This window comes from Bubalus kerabau, chromosome 15, assembly GCF_029407905.1.
Source record: "Bubalus kerabau isolate K-KA32 ecotype Philippines breed swamp buffalo chromosome 15, PCC_UOA_SB_1v2, whole genome shotgun sequence".
Classification (NCBI taxonomy): domain Eukaryota; kingdom Metazoa; phylum Chordata; class Mammalia; order Artiodactyla; family Bovidae; genus Bubalus; species Bubalus kerabau.
The window spans coordinates 48,304,529-48,324,291 of record NC_073638.1 but is presented as its reverse complement, the minus strand read 5'-3'; the positions used below and the strand labels follow the sequence as shown (position 1 = coordinate 48,324,291).

The 19,763-nt window shown below is 40.5% G+C and overlaps 2 protein-coding genes and 1 pseudogene across 2 annotated transcripts; all 3 read left to right on the top strand.

Annotated features, from left to right (window-relative positions):
- The first annotated feature begins 773 nt into the window (after positions 1-773).
- LOC129628880 (olfactory receptor 51M1-like) lies at positions 774-1,760 on the top strand. The gene has a single exon (XM_055548450.1). It carries the CDS (start codon positions 774-776, stop codon positions 1,758-1,760), a length of 987 nt encoding a protein of 328 aa, XP_055404425.1.
- A 9,932-nt stretch (positions 1,761-11,692) lies between these two features.
- Positions 11,693-12,655, top strand: LOC129628832 (olfactory receptor 51M1-like). The gene has a single exon (XM_055548383.1). It carries the CDS (start codon positions 11,693-11,695, stop codon positions 12,653-12,655), a length of 963 nt encoding a protein of 320 aa, XP_055404358.1.
- Positions 12,656-15,479: 2,824 nt separating this feature from the next.
- LOC129627776 (olfactory receptor 51L1-like) lies at positions 15,480-16,417 on the top strand (annotated as a pseudogene).
- Positions 16,418-19,763: the final 3,346 nt, after the last annotated feature.

The following is a 19,763-nucleotide window of genomic DNA, read 5'->3' as shown; positions in this document are numbered from 1 at the left end:
CATCATGTATGAATGATTAATACCTCTTGAAACTTCATACAAGACCACAGTCTCCTATTCATTTGCTTTCTAGCTGGCTTTTATGTTCCTCCTTCACTTTTAGTGGAGCCTTTTCTTCTCCAACTCTAAATTTCAGTTTTGCCCAGAACTCAAAACTAGAAACTTCTCTCTATCCTCACTTCTTTGGTTTCCTCCTCTGTATACTAATACCTCCTAAATGTATATCGCTTCTTCAACTTAGTTCTACTACTGAGTTAGTGAAAATGAATACATGAAAAGCTTGTTGGTGGAATTGACAATAAGTTAAATTTTGACATGTTTTTAAAATAACTATGAAGTTCCTCGATGCAGAATCTTAGCCTACTGTAAGGTATATGAGTCTGCAAACCAAAAGAAGAGAATTATAGATATTTGATATTTGTCAACATAAAGATCTTAAGTAAAGTCCTGAGGATGATGTTGTTTGAGGAAGAAAAGATACAGCATGGACAGAAAATTGTTAAGGTTGAGGATGATCATATTTAAGGGCTCATCAATTAAAAGAGGCCAGCCAAGAAGATTGAGAAGAAAGAAAAATACAGAGAAAAACTGATGAAGGTGTAGTACTTTCAAAGGAAGTTTCAATCAGGTAGTTGGATGGTGGAAAGAATAGTGAAGTAGAAGATACCAAAGCTGATGGTGGTCATGATTCTGCTTATAATGGTGTGCATGTTTATGAAACTGAAGAATTAATAACAAGAACTTCCATTTTTTCTCAGCTCAGCCCCTGGAGAATGCCAGCCCAGTATCCCCTCCATCCTCACATCGTGCTCCTGTCCAACCTCACGCAGTTCAGCCCCATGCTCTACCTCACTGGCTTTCCCGGATTGGAAACTGTCGAGCACTGGATCTTCATCTTCTTTTTCCTTATGTACCTCGTGGCCATCTCAGGCAACTGCTTCATCCTGATCATTATTAAGACCAGCCCTCGCTTGCACACACCCATGTACTATCTACTCTCCTTTCTGGCCTTCACTGACCTGGGCCTGTCGGTGTCCACCTTGCCCACTACTGTGGGAATCTTTTGGTTCAAGTCCCATGGCATCTACTTTGGAGCCTGCCAAATCCAGATGTTCTGTATCCACTCCTTTTCCTTCATGGAGTCCTCAGTGCTCCTTGTCATGTCCTTTGATCGGTTTGTGGCTATCTGTTATCCCCTGAGGTATTCAGTCATTATCACTGGCCAGCGAGTGGTCAGGGCAGGCCTGGTTGTCATCCTGCGGGGCCCTATAGCCACTGTATCTATTGTTTTTCTGCTGAAGACTTTTCCTTACTGTGGGTCTAGAGTCCTCTCCCACTCTTTCTGCCTACACCAGGAGGTGATACAGTTGACCTGCACAGACACCACCTTCAACAACCTGTACGGGCTGATACTGGTGATGTTAACTGTGGTGCTAGACCTGGTGCTCATTGCACTGTCCTATGGGGTCATCCTGCACACAGTGGCAAGACTGGCCTCCAAAGAGGAGCGGCTCCGAGCCTTCCAAACATGCACCTCACACCTCTGTGCTGTGCTGGTATTCTTTGTGCCCATGGTGGGACTGTCCCTGATACATCGCTTTGGGAAACATGCTCCACTTGCTGTCCACCTTTTTATGGCCAATGTCTACCTCTTTGTGCCTCCCATGCTTAATCCAATCATATACAGTATTAAGACCAAGGAGATCCGCCATGCCATCAGCAAGTTCCTGGGTCTTAGAAAGGCCAATGCTGAGTCATGAGCCTAAAAATTCCACTGGGTGCCCTTAAGAAGGTCCCAAATCAGACCTAAGATTTACAGCATTTAGTACCAATTATGTTTCCCAAGATTTTTACTCACTTCCCTAAATTAAGTATGGATTAATTTGTCTCTTGAATTATGAGTTAGCAATGCTGACTTTCTCTTGCTTTAATTATAGTGGTCTTCTATGTATATATAAGACCTAGGTGTTTTGGCAACATCAAAAAATGCCCTGAGGAAGACCCTCTTGAGCCTTGTGCAAAAACTAAAACTAAATAAAACTGAATAAAAACTTAAAAGGAGCAATAAATTAAAAAGCAACCAGAACAGAAACTAGCAAAGCACAGATACATGTCAGTTGTTTGAATTCACTTGAGTAACACACCTCCTTTCATGGTTCCTTGGGACTGTTTCCTTCTTCTCTACCTGGGCAACATATTACCCTTCAGTTCCTATTCTGGATAAGCATATCCTTCGCACTCTGGAATAACAGTGGAAGAATCAGAACTCCTGCACTCTTTCCTAATGGCTCATTCAGGTTGAACCCCTCTAAATGTTTCTCATGATGTGCTCCCTCTGGCTTTGTTCATCTAATAGACACCCTGGACCCCACCCCTGTCTCTTCTCATCGCTGATTTTATCTTTCCTATGGATTTGCTGACAGTAAATGAAGACAGTGTTTGCTTCTGGGCCTTCTAGTTGTGAGATCTTGTTTAATGACCTGAAATGCAATAAAGCTCCAATGAAAGAAATTATCACAGACAAGTCTAAGTCATAATTCCACTGCTCAAGAGGTTGTGAACCTAAAATTGGCAGAGAAGATTGTCCCTACTGTGACTAAACAAAATTCATGTTGGAGTCTCAGTGCTAAGGGTGCTTTCTCATGGACATTTCATGGCAGGTTCTCTCTCCAAAACTAGAGCAGATTCTTCATCTATCTTCTCCTTCAGAACCCTGCATTTCCAGTTGTAACATTTGTTTCATAGTAATGGACTCTTCTGTGTCTTAGTTTAGTTTCTTTCTCGGTCCTTCACACTAGATTCCTAAATTAAGCTCTTTAGAAGGATTATGGGAGAAGGCAATGGTAACCCACTCCAGTACTCTTGCCTGGAAAATCCCATGGGAGGAGCTTGGTAGGCTGCAGTCCACGGGGTCGCTAAGAGTCAGACACGACTGAGCAGCTTCACTTTCACTTTTCACTTTCATGCATTGGAGAAGGAAATGGCAACCTACTCCAGTGTTCTTGCCTGGAGAATCCCAGAGATGGGGAGCCTGGTGGGCTGCCATCTGTGGGGTCACACAGAGTCGGACACGACTGAAGTGACTTAGCAGCAGCAGCACCAGCAGAAGGATTATTCATGCCTTGTTTATCAGTAAATTTCCATAAACGCAACAATTGTCTCATAATAGATACTCAAGGAGTAATTATTTAAATGCATTCCTCAATATATTAATATATGCATAAAGTGAGATTCAGGGCTTCCCTGGTGGGTCAGGTGGTAAAGAATCTTCCTGCAATGTGGAAGACTTGGGTTCGATCCCTGGGTTGGGAAGACCCCTGGAGAAGGGAAAGGCTATCCACTCCAGTATTCTGGGCTGGAGAATTCCATAAACAGGGGAGCCTGATAGGAGTCCATGGGGTCGCAAAGAGTCAGACACAACTGAGTGACTAACACATTCAAAGAGAGATTCAAAGCTAAGAAAGAGAATGCCTCTTATTTTCCAAGGAAATTTTCCATCTTCACATCCAGAAATCCCAAGGAAACTCTTTCATGGCATCCATACAAGAGGTTCCCCATCTTTTCCCTTGTTGTGCTTTGTTTGGGCTCATGGTCCTTGAAGCCTCCTCTGCCACAGATCAAAATTACAATGAACAGGAAATCCTCCCAAGAGTTGCTCTTCACAGGTTTGGAGCATGAAACACCTTGTAAAAATGTGATTTACTACTCCTGCCTGATCTAGCATCCAACAGAAAACTTGTTGAGTCAGTTTAATCAACTCATCAGTTCTCTCTTTCGTATTATGGACTTAGGAATTTACATGTTCCCAGGCTCTGAACAGCCATATCCCTGCCTCTACACAAGCAACTTTCCTTGCCTCTATGTTCTAGCCTCCCCCTATCTCTTTCCTTAGCTGATACACAACCTGAGAGAATATCTTAAAGTGGTATACAAATGGTTGATACTTGATAAAATGGTTTCTGATTCAAATTTTGTGTTTCTTTGTTTTTCTGTATGTTTGATCAAAATAAGAGGAGAGATGCTGGTAGCAGATAGTGTTGCTGGTGATTTAAAATAGAAACTTGTCTATATATTTAGAATATGTGTATGAAGAGGTAGAGAACAGGGGTGAAAGTGACCTCCTTGTACAGTCCTGGAGCCATCATAGCCCTGTGCCAACTCATGTTCTTGCTCAGACAACAAAGAGAGACCTGAGTGCCATAAAATAAACAAATAACCCTGGAAGGGTTAGACACATCAGACACCACTGTAACCTACTGGACTCCCCAGTGTTCCCAATTCATATTATAGTCCTGGTTATTTTAGTTTCTGGTTGTCCAGGATCTAGGCATCCTTTGGCTTCCATATTTCTTGAATCTTGATGGAAGACAACACTTCTTCCAGATATGGTATCTGATAAATAGTTTTTCTAATAATAAACTAAAAGTCTTCCTTTGTAGCTCAAGTAAAGAATCTGCCTACAATGCAGGACACCCAGGTTTGATCCCTGGTTCTGGAAGATCCCCTGGAGAAGGAAATGGCAACCCACTCCAGTATTCTTGCCTGGGAAATCCCATGGACAGAGGAGCCTGGTGGGCTATAGTCCATGGTGTCACAAAGAGCTGGACATGACTGAGTGACTAAACAACAAAACTAAAAAGTTGAAAAATAGACAAAAGCATAAGATATTTAAGAATAAATTTAATGAAAAATGAACAAGTTTTCTGTGACTATGTCATTGAAACAAAATATACAGGCATAAGTAAGTAGAGAGAAATATTTTCTTAATGATTAAGAAGATTCATTATTTTATTTAATATGTCAATTTATTCAAAATTAACCTGCAAATCAATCTACTTCTAAGAGAAATTCCAACTGATCATCCTGTAGAACTTGATAGGTGATTCTGAAATTCATAACGACAGCGAAAATAGCCAAAGATAACCACAGCAATTTAAAAATAAATTGTGAATGAGAGCAACCCCTAAAAGACTCAGAGAGTTTTTGCAAAGCTATAGCATGTTGTAGTGTAGTGTTTGTGTGGAATTAAATACATAAACAGAAAATAATAAAAAGGCACAGACTCATAGATATAATAATATTTAAAAGAAGTAATATTGAAATAGTTGAAAAAGATTGGCTTATTCAAGAAATAGTGCTAACCTAACTGGTTATCCATATGGAAAATAAAGGACTTCCCTTGTGGCTCACCTGGTGAAGAATCTGCCTGCAATGTGGAAGACTTGGGTTCGATCCCTGGGTTGGGAAGATCCTCTGGAGAAGGGAAAGGCTACCCACTATAGTATTCTGGCCTGGAGAATTCCATGGACTGTATAGTCCATAGGATCACAAAGAGTCAAACACGACTGAGCAACTTTCACTTTTTAATGGAAAATAAAATTTTATCATTATTGTTGAGTACACAAAAAAACACATTCAATTAAAGACATGAATGTTGAAAAGAAAACCTGAAAATGTTTAAAAGAAATACAGAAGAATGAAGAGACACATGGACAAATAGGTAGATAAATAGATAGACAGATAAATAGGTAGTTATAGTCAGACAGAAGATACCAAAAAACAGAGACAATGATAGCCACAGACTAAGAGATGACATTTATAATATATATCTATGAGTAACTGTGATTTAATATCCAGAACTCCTAGAGTGTCTGTAAGTTAGTAAAAATTAAAAAAAATAATAAAATCCAAATGAGATTGAACAATGCTGAAATGAGGAAAATAATGTGCCAATAGAGATATGAAAACCCTTTTATCTTCACTATAAAATTTGAAAACAAAATAAATAACAAAGAGATACCATATTTTACCAATAAAAATAGCAAAAATGGTAAAAGCCCAATAATACCAAATATTGGTGCAGTTGTGAAGTAATGATTCATAATTTATGGTCAGTGTATATTAGTGCAATCTATGCAGATCTATTTGGGAATATCTATTAGAGGTGAAAGATGCACCTGCTTTATGATACAGCTACTGACTTTTATCTAAATTTTCTTACCTCTTGTGTAAGGAAATATGTACAAGAATGTTACTGCTGCTCCATTTTTAAACAATGAAAATAACCTAGCTGTCCATCAATAAAAGAAAAAACAGGTGAAAGTAAATAGACTAATAAATTAATATATACTAATATACACTATTAAAACCAATGAACTTTAAGCAAAATGATAAACATGAATAAATCATAATGCAAATACATATTTACATTATAACTTTTGTAGAGTATTTTAAGTATGCAATGCCATGTCTCTGATGTGTTTGTGTGTGTCTATGTGCTTTAAGGTATTAAAAACCATGTTGAAAATGATAAATAGAAACTCTGGGAAGCTCCTCTTGGGGAAAAAGGAAAGCAAACTGAAGTGAAAAATGTTACATGAACAGTGTCAATTCTGTCTGGAAAAAATCTGAGGAAAAAAATCTGTAAATGTAACATTTACATTAACATGTAAATGTCAAAACATTAACACTTAGTCAAGTGATCATTATATCATCCTCTTTATTTTACAACTGAAGCATTTTCTTCTGAAAAAAAAAAAAAGTTCAAAGTGAAATAAAAAAACAGATTCTAAAACTGGAAATGAAAGTGTTTGTGTGCTATCTTTGTGTCGGTGGGTGGTGAGGGTGGAAAGGAATGTTTGAATCTCAGAGCCCAGAGACAGGTTCCACTCAACTTTATTTGAAATTCACAGGGTAGAACACACTTTTGAATAGTAATTCTGAGATTCAGAATGCTCTTTACCATATTGAGTGGAAATTTACTGTATAAATCCTATGGGTATAATGAAGTATAAAGAAAATAGGATTCAGATTGAGATTAGAGTTGGAGTACCATTTCTGCCACTTACTAGCAAATAACTAACATCTAAATTAGGCCACTAACATCTAAATTTCCTGGTTTTCAAAATTAGAAAATCCGTATAGATAATAACATATTTAAAAAGGTTTACCTTACTGGAATTTAAAATGCAAATTAATATATTAACATCTTGTTAATAATCAAATATTAAAAAAATAGTTAATAATCAAGATCTGTGCTGACTAGTCATGAAAGAGGGATTTTCATACACTGATGTGAAAGCATAATCTGATTTGTTTTCTGTAGAGAGCAAAATATATCAAAAGACTTAAAAATATTCATACACTGTGTCTCAGAAATACCACACTTGGCATTCTATTTTGATCAAGTAATTATAAATGGAAAATAAAGGTTTTAGGATGCACGCTCCTTATGGACAAATATTTGTTATCCTGTTTGGTCACAGAGCTAACTCCAATATCTACCTTAGGGCTCAATAAATATTGTTGAAATAACAGATATATTAATATTACAAGTTAGTTGTATTATTATTCATAATAATGAAAAACTATAAGCATTGCAGATATCTAGGAAGAATCAGAGAAGGCAATGGCACCCCACTCCAGTACTCTTGCCTGGAAAATCCCATGGACGGAGGAGCCTGGAAGGCTGCAGTCCATGGGGTCGCTGAGGGTCAGACACGACTGAGCGACTTCACTTTCACTTTTTACTTTCATGCATTGGAGAAGGAAATGGCAACCCACTCCAGTATTCTTGCCTGGAGAATCCCAGGGATAGGGGAGCCTGTTGGGCTGCTGTCAGTGGGGTCTCACAGAGTCGGACACGACTGAAGCGACTTAGCAGCAGCAGCAGGAAGAATATTACATAGATTTTGGCATTTTCCTTTGATAAATTATTGTTGCTTTCAAAAATAATATTTAAATACTTAGAAAATCATTTTCAACACTATATTTAGTGAAAAAATTAAAAATATATATTTAAAACACCTGCTGGATAAAAGCCTTAAAATATACCCATAGAAAAACATATTATATATAACTTATTGTTGTGAATTTCTCCATCTTTGCATTACTCAAATTTTTCAAAGAACACATTCAGTTTTGTAATCTAAAGAGGGTTTTCTGCAGCAGATGTCTGGAGCTAAAGCCTAGAGACTGAATCCTATAAATGTAGGGCTCTCCAGCCTCAGGTGAGCCCATGGAAGGAGCGAAGAATGAAGGCAAGGGAGAGGACAGTCATGACAGCTCCTTCCCATGGGCCTCCAGCCCTGGGGACTCTTTGTGTGTCCTCAGTTTCTCCCAGGTGGAGCCCTGGTGTTTCACATGCACAGAAGTTGAGGAGGATAAATTCTTCCATGACAGACCCAGCCTGATGCCCCTCAGTGACACTGGTGCCATCCTGCCTACCCTCATCCTTTTTCAGTACTGATGACCTGGCTTCTCTTTTTAAAAGTTAGCAGCTGCTGGTGGGTCTCCACTGCTGTTCTGTGCCAGGGTCTCAGGGGTGGGTATTAGGGGGTCATGGGAGAAGAAAGGGAGAAAATACAGCGAGAAGGGAATGTAGAGATTTCCAAGAAAGCAGTGATCCTGAAAGGAGGTCGTCTGAGTTTCGGCTCCTCTCCTAACACTTAAAAGACTTTAGACAGGTATATTCTCTATGTTGGACCTTGCTTAATTTTTTTCAAATGCAAAATGAAGTCTTGGGATCCAGGCTCTCACAGAAGCTCTTTCACTTCTGATATTCAGTGTGTTTGAACAGACCCAGAGCCAGAGAGGGGATCAGGACTTGCTCCCCCTAAAGAAGTGGGGGTAACCATCTGCACTATCCTATTACTTGGATTGGAGAGAAGGCTGCCTCTCTCCTCCTGACCATGGTCTCCATGGCCAGGCCAGTTCCTTCCTGGCTCCTGTCTGGAATCAGCCTCCAAACGCCTTCAGGATGTCACAAGCCCTTTAGTCTCCACAGACACCTCTCTGGTGAGCTGGCCGGTACATAGAGCCTTCCCTTTTCCTCTTATCCATCAAATTATCATTTATTTAACAACACAGATATTAAGCGCGCTTTATGTCCCAGATCAGTTAAAGCAGAGATGGTCCTGCCTCAGTCTTTGTGTATTGGTACAGAAACCCCCTGTGACTTCCCCAGCACTTGGGATCCACCCTCCCTCTTTCATAGTCCTCTGCTACCCCACTCATAAGAGGTATGTTGACAGGAGTTTGACAACTGTGGGGAGGTTCTTCCTCCTTCAAAGGTGAGATGTCTGATCTATGTCTTTGTGCTTAGGCATGGCTGCATCTGCATCTTCTCCTACACATAAGGAGCAGCAGTCTCCACCACTAATTTATTTTTTTAATAGAATATATTGAGTTGAAACATGAATATTTAGAACATACAGATGAGGTAGAGATCTAATTGCCCACTTCATAGTGAATATCACTATTTTCATGAATTTCCTCTTTAGGTCTCTCCTATATCTCTTTTGTTGTGAATATTTAAAATGGATAACTGTGAGCCATGACTATGTACTGACAAATGGACTCTGTTGGTGTCATAACATAGAGAACAATCTTTCATTTCTAGGGAAAACTCATTGGAACTTCCTTTCCAGGAAGAATAATCCCAGCCCCATCATGGTCTGCGTATAAAATTTTAATTTCCCCCAGATCTTTAGACTTATTCTAAAGTCTGTGTAAACAAGACCCAACCCCAAACTCTAGACACAGCTAATCAGGACAAGAGATAAGCACTGGCTTAGTTTTTCACATAAAAACAGAGTGGTGTCCCCTTGTGTTAGACACTGCAGTGGGCCCCAGTGGTCTAGTTGAAATTTTTTTTAAGTGGATAAAAATCAGGTTATAAACACACACACACACACACACACACACACACACACACACACATATATATATATATATATATATATGTTTTCTATGCTATGCTACACTAAGTTGCTTCATTTGTGTCCAACTCTTTGCAACGCCACATACTGTAGCCTGCCAGGTTCCTCTGTCCATGGGTTTTCCCAGGTTAGAATACTGGAGTGGGTTGCCATTTCCTTCTCCAGGGGATATTCCCATTCCAGGAATTGAACCTGCATCTGCATTGACAGGCAGATTCTTCACCACTGAGCCACCTGGAAAGCCCTTATAAACAAATAAATATATATATATAATGTATAAGATGTATATCTATGCATTTGCAACTTTAATGGCGCTATAGCAAAGGAACTACGTGCATACAGAGAGGGATTTACCTAAAGACTACAAATGAAAGTGAAGAGACATTTGTCAGAGAAATGGTATCTGTACTGTCTTAAAGGATCAGCAAATATTCACTGGTCAAAAAAACAAGGTGCTGTCTGTTAGAAAAGTAAAATATAAAGCAATATAAAGATTAGAAACAAAACAGAAAACACATATGGGGAATTGTTAAAAAAAAAAAAAAAAGCAACATGGGCTTGTTAACTGTGGGAGATAAAAGATAAATTTGGAAAGATGCCAAAGGAGGACTGGTCAGTGATGGAATATTACTAACACATCCTGTTAGGACTTCTCACTTTAGAATTAGATAGTGTAGTGATTAAGAACACACCTAAAAACACTGACTGGCCCCACTTTGAAACCTCAAATACTCTTTTGTCACTGCCTGGAATCCTACTATATTGCTCTTGTACACCTATTTTCTTTCTCTTCCTATTTTTTTCCTCTTTATCTTCTGAAGATATGAATGCACTTTTCCTCCCTAAGAACTACTTTATTGATACTGTGCAGCTGTCCACTCAAGTGGTCCTGTGGAAAATAATTGAGAACGGTGATTGTTTAGGATCAGAAGCAGACATGCTCACAGCAGAGGGAAGTAGCAATATTGATAAGGTCATAGTCCTTCTGGAGTAGGCAGGGATGATTTCATTCCCAAGAATTCTTGCCTGGAAAAATCCCATGGACAGAGGAGCCTGGCGGGCTACAGTCCATGGGGTCGCAAGAGTCAGACAGACTTGGTGACTAAACCACAATCACCACTCCTCTGTAACTGTTCTTCTCAAGGTCAGCTGCAACTTCCACATTGCTCAACCCTTTAGTCAGTTCTCAGTCCTTATAACCCTGACACCTTGGTAACATCATACATAATTAATCCCTCTTAAAACTGATACAAGATCGCATTCTTCTGATTTTATTCTGACTGGCATTTTCCCCACAGTCTCTTTCAGTGGAGTCTTTTCTTCTCCAACTCTAAATATCAGATTTGTACAGTTAATACTGGAAGCTTCTCCTTACACTAACATTTTAGGTTTCTGTATCCTGCCTATATACTAATATCTCTCAAACATGTATCTCTTCTTCAACTTATTTCTGAAGTCCACATTTCTACTACTCAGTCAATGAAAATGAATAGATGAAAACCCTGTTGGGTGAGGTGACTATAATTAAAATTTTCGACATGCTTTTGAAAAAACAGTGAAACACCTACATGCAGATGCTCAGCCTACCGCTAGACATATAGAGAAGAAAAGAGTTAAAGTTTTGTATTTGACATTCATCAGCTTAAGTATGGTAAATAATTATGGGAATGATGATGTAAGAGGAGGAATAATAGAGTAAGGCCAGAAAATTTCCAAGGATAAAAGCAGCTATATTTCAGCATTGATAAATGAAGAGAAGTCAGGAAAGAAGACTGATAAGAAATATAAATGTAGAGAAAATCTGTTATATTCAAAGAAAGTTTTAATTGGATAGTTTGGTGTTATAAGTGATAACAGTGAAGTAGAGGATATCAAAGCTGATGATGGTCATTATCTGTTTATGATGGTGTGTTTGTGAAGCTGAAGAATTAATAACCAGAACTTCCATTTATTCTCAGCTCAGCCCCTGGAGAATGCCAACCCAATATCCCCTCCATCCTCACATCGTGCTCCTGTCCAACCTCACGCAGTTCAGCCCCATGCTCTACCTCACTGGCTTTCCCGGATTGGAAACCGTCGAGCACTGGATCTTCATCTTCTTTTTCCTTATGTACCTTGTGGCCATCTCAGGCAACTGCTTCATCCTGATCATTATTAAGACCAGCCCTCGCTTGCACACACCCATGTACTATCTACTCTCCTTTCTGGCCTTCACTGACCTGGGCCTGTCGGTGTCCACCTTGCCCACTACTGTGGGAATCTTTTGGTTCAAGTCCCATGGCATCTACTTTGGAGCCTGCCAAATCCAGATGTTCTGTATCCACTCCTTTTCCTTCATGGAGTCCTCAGTGCTCCTTGTCATGTCCTTTGATCGGTTTGTGGCCATCTGTTATCCCCTGAGGTACTCAGTCATTATCACTGGCCAGCGAGTGGTCAGGGTAGGCCTCATTGTCATTCTGCGGGGCCCCGTGGCCCTCCTTCCCATTGTTCTCCTCCTGAAGGCTTTTCCTTATTGTGGGGCTCAAGTCCTCTCCCACTCTTTCTGCCTGCACCAGGAGGTGATACAGTTGGCCTGCACAGACACCACCTTCAACAACCTGTACGGGCTGTCATTGGTGGTCTTTACTGTGATGCTGGACCTGGTGCTCATTGCACTGTCCTATGGGGTCATCCTGCACACAGTGGCAAGACTGGCCTCCAAAGAGGAGCGGCTCCAAGCCTTCCAAACATGCACCTCACACCTCTGTGCTGTGCTGGTATTCTTTGTGCCCATGATGGGGCTGTCCTTGGTTCACCGCTTTGGGAAGCATGCTCCACCTGCTGTCCACCTTCTGATGGCCAATGTTTACCTCTTTGTGCCTCCCATGCTTAATCCAATCATATACAGTATTAAGACCAAGGAGATTCGTCATGTCATCAGCAAACTCCTGGGTTAAAAATTCCACTGAGTCCGAGACAGCAAAAGAGACACTGAGGTATAGATCAGTCTTATGGACTCTGTGGGAGAGGGAGAGGGTGGGGAGATTTGGGAGAATGGCATTGAAACATGTGTAATATCATGTATGAAACGAGTCGCCAGTCCAGGTTCGATGCATGATACTGGATGCTTGGAGCTGGTGCACTGGGATGACCCAGAGGGAGGGTATGGGGAGGGAGGAGGGAGGAGGGTTCAGGATGGGGAGCACGGGTATACCTGTGGCAGATTCATTTTGATGTTTGGCAAAACTAATACAATATTGTAAAGTTTAAAAATAAAATAAAATTTAAAAAATAAATAAATAAATAAATAAAAATTCCACTGAGTTCCCAGAAGAAAGTCCCATATCAGGCCAAGGATTGCCAGTATTTAGTACCTGTTATTACACCCTCTGTTTCCCCAGGCTTTTTTCCACTGCCCTAAATAAAATATGGGTGAATTTCTTTCTTGAGTTATGAGTTGGTAATGCTGACCTTCTCTTGCTTGAATTATAACGCCTTTCTCTATATATAAGACTTAGATATTTTCGTAGCAGCAAAAACTGCCTAGAGGAAGACTGCTATCAAAGTATAAAAAGCAAAGTGAAACTAAGCAAATACTGAAGAAGAGTAATCAACAAAGAAGCACACAGAACAGAACTTACGAGAGAACAGATCTTACGAGAGAACAGATAAGTGTCAGTTGTTTAAATTCACTTCACAAAATGTACCTTCTTCCATGGCTCCTTGGGACTGCCTCCTTTCTCGGCCAGCCAATCCTTCTCTTAAGTTTCTATCCTGCATAACCCATATCCTTTGGACTCTTGAGTCACACTGCAAGAAGCAGAACTCCTGCACTCTTTTCTAATTTAAACTCCTCCAAATGTTTCTGATGATGTGCTGTCTTCTAGCGTTATTCATTTAGTAGACACTCTGGACCCCACCCCTGGCTCTTATCATTTCTGATTTTATCTTTCATATAGATTTACTGACATTAACTGAAGTCAATGTTTGCTTCTGGGCATTCTAATTGTGAGATCTTGGACAATGACCTGAAATGCGACAAAGCTCTAATAAAGGAAACTACCACAAATACATCTAAGTCATGCTCCTGTTGCTTATGATATTGTGAAACTAAAAGTGGCAGAGATTTCCCCTACTGTTGACTAAACAAAATTCATTTTGGAGTCTCAGCATTGAGGTTACTTCCTCATGGACATTTTTCAGGGCAGGCCTTCTGCACAAACAGATTCCACTCTGAACTTCAATTGAAATCCACACCGTAGGCCACACTATTGAAGAGCAACTCTAAGACTCAGAATGTTCTTCTCTGTATTGAGTGGAACTTTACTGTCTATGGATCCCATTAGTAGAATGAGGTCTAAAGAATAGAATTCAGATTTAGAGCTGGAGTTCAATTTCTGTCAGTTACTAGCAAATAGGCCACTAACACTGAAGTTTTCTTATTTTTGAACTTAGGAAATATGTATACAAAATAACATTTTAAAATTTCTACTTTGCTGAAATTTAAAATGCAAATTAACATATTTAAATCATACTAATAAGTAAGTATTGAAGAAAACAGTTAATAATGAAGGTCTGTACTGACAAGTATATGGTAAAAGAAGGATTTTCATACACTAGTGTGAAAATATAATGTGATTTGGCTTCCCTGGTGGCTCAGACAGTAAATAATCTTCCTGCAATGTGGGCTACCTGGGTTCAGTCCCTGGATTGGGAAGATCCCCTGGAGAAGGAAACGGCTACCCATCCCAATATTCTGACCTGGAGAATTCCATGGACAGAGGAGCCTGTAGGCTACAGTCCACGGTATAGAAAAGAGTGGGACATGACAGTGACTTTCACTTTCCGTAGGAAAAAAAATGTATCAAAAGATTTTTAAAAATATTCATATACCCTGTCTCAGAAATACCACTCCTTGAATCTATCTTAATAAAACAACTAAAAATGGAAAAATAAAGATTTTACAGTGTCAGCTCCTTGGAAACAAATATTTCTTTTTCTTTTCTTTAGAAACCATGAGCTCTGAGTTCTTTGAGAAGATTAAGTTTAGAGAGAAGCAAGATACCACTTCTCCTGATCACATGGACATGCAGAGAGGTTCACATCATGACAATAAAGAGATAGAGGGGAGAGCAGATTGCATGAGGAAACTCTATGGGCATCTTCACTTCTCTTCGAAAATTTAGAGATCATTTCTTCCATAAGAAAAGCTTGAAGTGGTAAAGTCAAACGAAGGCAATTTGGGAGTAACAATATTTCTGAGAATCTGAGCATTCTGTTAAGGTTGAGCTATGCAGAATTTTGTAAGGGAGGTTAAAAAAAAAACTGGCTTTCACTAGCTGGTTCAGAATAAGAATACAGAAAACCCTTGCCGAGATTTGATGTCATCAAAGTAAAAGATTACATGGGAATAAGAGAAAGATGAAAAAACAGGAAAAGGACAGGCTGCCTGTGAGGGCAGGGGTTTACTGCAAGGTCACTGAGTCCTAGAGAGAGCAGAGAGGCCAGACCAGACAGCAGGGCAATTATTGCCCTATGACAGTGTAACAGCTCATACTTACTGGCCTAGTAAACTTGAACCCATGGCCACTTTTCACAGAACAAAGAGGACTCTTGAGAAGGACGATGAGTCCACCTTACTGAGCTCCCGTCTTGGTATTGGTTGGGGTGGTGCTGGGCTTGCAGAGCACGGCCATCACAGTGGCACCTTCATTGCATCTCTTGAAATTTGACTACTGTCACTGTGGGTCACTGTCCTATGCCTACTGCCTTCACCAGGACATGAGCCACCTAACTGGCTCAGATACGCTCAGAATTTCTACGTTCCTGTTGATGGGCGTCCCAGGCCTGGAGTGAGCTCACCCCTGGAACTCCCTGCCCATTTGTGTGTGCTACCTTGTGGCCCTCCTGGGCAATGCCACCATCTTGCATTGGGTATGAATGGACCCTTTCCTCCACCAGCCCATGTACTACTTCCTTGCCATCCTGGCTGTGACAGATTTGAGCTTGTGCTTGTCCTCAGGCTGGGTGAGCTGTGGTTAGAGACCTGGATGGTGGGCCTGGTGCCCTGTGTTCTGCAGCAGCGCTTCCTACACTCCTCCTTCATGGTATCCGCCATGCTCTTTGCCATGGCTCTGGACGGCCTGGTGGCCATCTATTTCTCACTGTGCTACACATCTATGTTCACGGGGCCTCGTGTGGCATTGGTCGGGGTCGTGCTGGGCCTGTGGAGTGCTGCCATCACAGCCGCACCTTCATAGCATCTCTTGAAATTTGACTACTATCACTGTGGGGCACTGTCCTATGCTTACTGCCTTCGGCAAGACATGATCCACCTGACTGGCTCAGATACACATTTCAACAGACTCTATGGACTGTGCATCATCATGCTGGCCATGGGCTCTGATGTTCTTTTCATCCTGCTCTCCTATACAATCATTCTCCATACTGCGCTGGCCATTGCCTCTGCTGGGGAGAGGCTCAGGACCTTAAACATTTGTTTCTCCCACCTCCTGGCTGTGCTCTGCTTCTATGTGCCTATGCTAGGTCTGTCCATCATACACAGGTTTGGGAGCCACACTTCACCCCTGTTGCACATCCTTATGGGCACCGTCTCTGTGCTCTTCCCACCCTTGATGAACCCTGTTATATACAGCATCAAGACCCACCAGATTCTCAGGTCCACCTTCAAGGTGTTCTACCTAGAGAAGATACAGTGAGACAGTAGAGATGGACTCAGTTCAGTTCAGTTCAGTTGCTCAGTCATGTCCGACTCTTCGCGACCCCATGAATCACAGCATGCCAGGCCTCCCTGTCTATCACCAACTCCCAGAGTTCACCCAGACTAACATCCATCGAGTCAGTGATGCCATCCAGCCATCTCATCCTCTGTCGTCCCCTTTTCCTCCTGCCCCCAATTCCTCCCAGCATCAGAGTCTTTTCCAATGAGTCAACTCTTCGCATGAGGTGGCCAAAGTACTGGAGTTTCAGCCTTAGCATCATTCCTTCCAAAGAAATCCCAGGGCTGATCTCCTTCAGAATGGACTGGTTGGATCTCCTTGCAGTCCAAGGGACTCTCAAGAGTCTTCTCCAACACCACAGTTCAAAAGCATCAATTCTTCGGCGCTCAGCCTTCTTCACAGTCCAACTCTCACATCCATACATGACCACAGGAAAAATCATAGCCTTGACTAGACGGACCGTTGTTGGCAAAGTAATGTCTCTGCTTTTGAATATGTTAACTAGGTTGGTCATAACTTCCAAGGAGTAAGTGTCTTTTAATTTCATGGCTGCAGTCACCATCTGCAGTGATTTTGGAGCCCAGAAAAATAAAGTCTGACACTGTTTCCACTGTTTCCCCATCTATTTCCCATGAAGTGATGGGACCGGATGCCGTGATCTTCGTTTTCTGAATGTGGAGCTTTAAGCCAACTTTTTCACTCTCCACTTTCACTTTCATCAAGAGGCTTTTGAGTTCCTCTTCACTTTCTGCCATAAGGGTGGTGTCATCTGCATATCTGAGGTTATTGATATTTCTCCCAGCAATTTTGATTCCAGTTTGTGTTTCTTCCAGTCCAGCATTTCTCATAATGTACTCTGCATATAAGTTAAATAAGCAGGTTGACAATATACAGCCTTGACGTACTCCTTTTCCTATTTGGAGCCAGTCTGTTGTTCCATGACCAGTTCTTACTGTTGCTTCCTGACCTGCATACAGATTTCTCAAGAGGCAGATCAGGTGATCTGGTATTCCCATCTCTTTCAGAATTTTCCACAGTTTGTGATCCACACAGTCAAAGGCTTCGGCATAGTCAATAAAGCAGAAATAGATGTTTTTCTGGAACTCTCTTGCTTTTTCCATGATCCAGCGGATGTTGGCAATTTGATCTCTGGTTCCTCTGCCTTTTCTAAAACCAGCTTGAACATCAGGAAGTTTACAGTTCACGTATTGCTGAAGCCTGGCTTGGAGAATTTTGAGCATTACTTTACTAGCATGTGAGATGAGTGCAACTGGGTGGTAGTTTGAGCATTCTTTGGCATTACCTTTCTTTGGGATTGAAATGAAAACTGACCTTTTCCAGTCCTCTGGCCACTGCTGAGTTTTTCCAAATTTGCTGGCCTATTGAGTGCAGCACTTTCACAGCATCCTCTTTCAGGGTTTGAAATAGCTCAACTGGAATTCCATCACCTCCACTAGCTTTGTTCGTAGTGATTCTTTCTAAGGCCCACTTGACTTCACATTCCAGGATGTCTGGCTCTAGGTGAGTGATCACACCATCGAGATTATCTGGGTCATGAAGCTTTTTTTTGTACAGTTCTTCTGTGTATTCTTGCCACCTCTTCTTAATATCTTCTGCTTCTGTTAGGTCCATACCATTTCTGTCCTTTATCGAGCCCATCTTTGCATGAAATGTTCCCTTGGCTACTTGTATATATAGTTACAAATATAGAGTAAAACATTTTCTTACATAAAAATGATTGTCTTTTACATACAGGTCTGTAAGTTTAAAGTGACTTCTTTTTCTACTTTTTTATAAACTGCATGAGATAGTAACACTTTATTTTTTATAATTTTATTCATTTATTTTTGTCGGTTCTGGGTCTTCATTGCTGCTCGGGCTTCTCTAGTTGCAGAGAGCAGGGGCTACTCTCTAGTTGTGGGGCACAGATTTCTCCTTGTGGTGACTTTTCTTGTTGTGGAGCATGGGCTCTAACAGTTGCAGCTCCTGAGTTCTAGAGCACAAGCTCTGTAGTTGTGGTTCACCAGCTTAATAGCTCCATGGCACATGTGATCTTCCCTGATTAGGGAGTGAACCTGTGTCTCCTGCATTGGCAGGTAGAATCTCTACCACTGAGCCACCAGAGAAGCCCTTAAAGTGATTTTTTTATCTACTACTGATTTATTAGAATATTAATTCTATAATAATGGCATTAATGATAAATTACTCTGATGATGTGGAAAGTTGAATCATCATTTCACATTCCTTAGATTAACTAATGGATATACCATAATTCCTCATAATATAATAGTTCTATTATATCCTTTCATCAAAGTAACCTTGTTGTAGATTTAAGCGAAACTTTCCAACACTGCTTTTTACCCTCATTGTTCATATTTGGATGATTCATATTTGGACAGTTGAGTTTCCAGCTTAGAATTATAACTTTGTAAAAAAAAAGAATTATAACTTTGTGAGTCAGCATATAGCTAGTACTGAAATTCATAAAAGTGGAAATGACATTTAGGGAAAGTAAGTATAGGCAGCTGAAATAGTTTTCAACAGAATACTAATAGAACATAGTATTTATTATGTTATTTAATAGAACCATAATATTTATGGTTTTGTTAGAGTACAATCAAGCAAAGGAGACCAGAGGGAAGATTAATGAGACAAGAAGAACAATATAAGAATATGGGGTCACAAAATTCATAAGAGGAAAATATTTTAAAAATGGAGAAAAGGATTCTTGTTTTCTGATTCCACATGTAGGGAGCTTGATTGCATCACTCCATCCTAACAAGTAAGATGCAAAACAGACTGAAAAAATCAATAACTCTTCTTGGATCCATAAGAGAAGGGAAGACACAGAGCAAAATGCTGTTCCCAAGAATGAAGAGACAGACAGATGAATAAGTCATGGCTTACCAGAGCTGGGACACGAGCAGAAGCAAGTGCAGCCACCAGTGTCTGGACAGGAAAAATTGATCTGTAATTGAATATTGCTGAAGGCTCAATGGGGACAACAGAATAAAAAACTCCCGAAGGATTAAGTCTTAGGAGAGATTCGCCCCCACTAGCTCTGTTTGAGTCCACAATAAATATCTGAGAAAAATTATCTCCAGTTTTTTTCATCAGAAGAAGAGGAAAAGGAACCATGTTGTGATATGTCAGAACACTGTTTCTTCTTTAATAAAGCCTGTCCTCAAGGGAAACTAGTTAACCAACCTGCTAAGGTATATTATAAATGTCTAACTAACTGGGGAAGGGACATAACAAACTTCACAGGTGGCTCAACCCATCCTGTCCCACCTAAGAGGAGAGAAAGAAGAAAAAAAAAAAAATA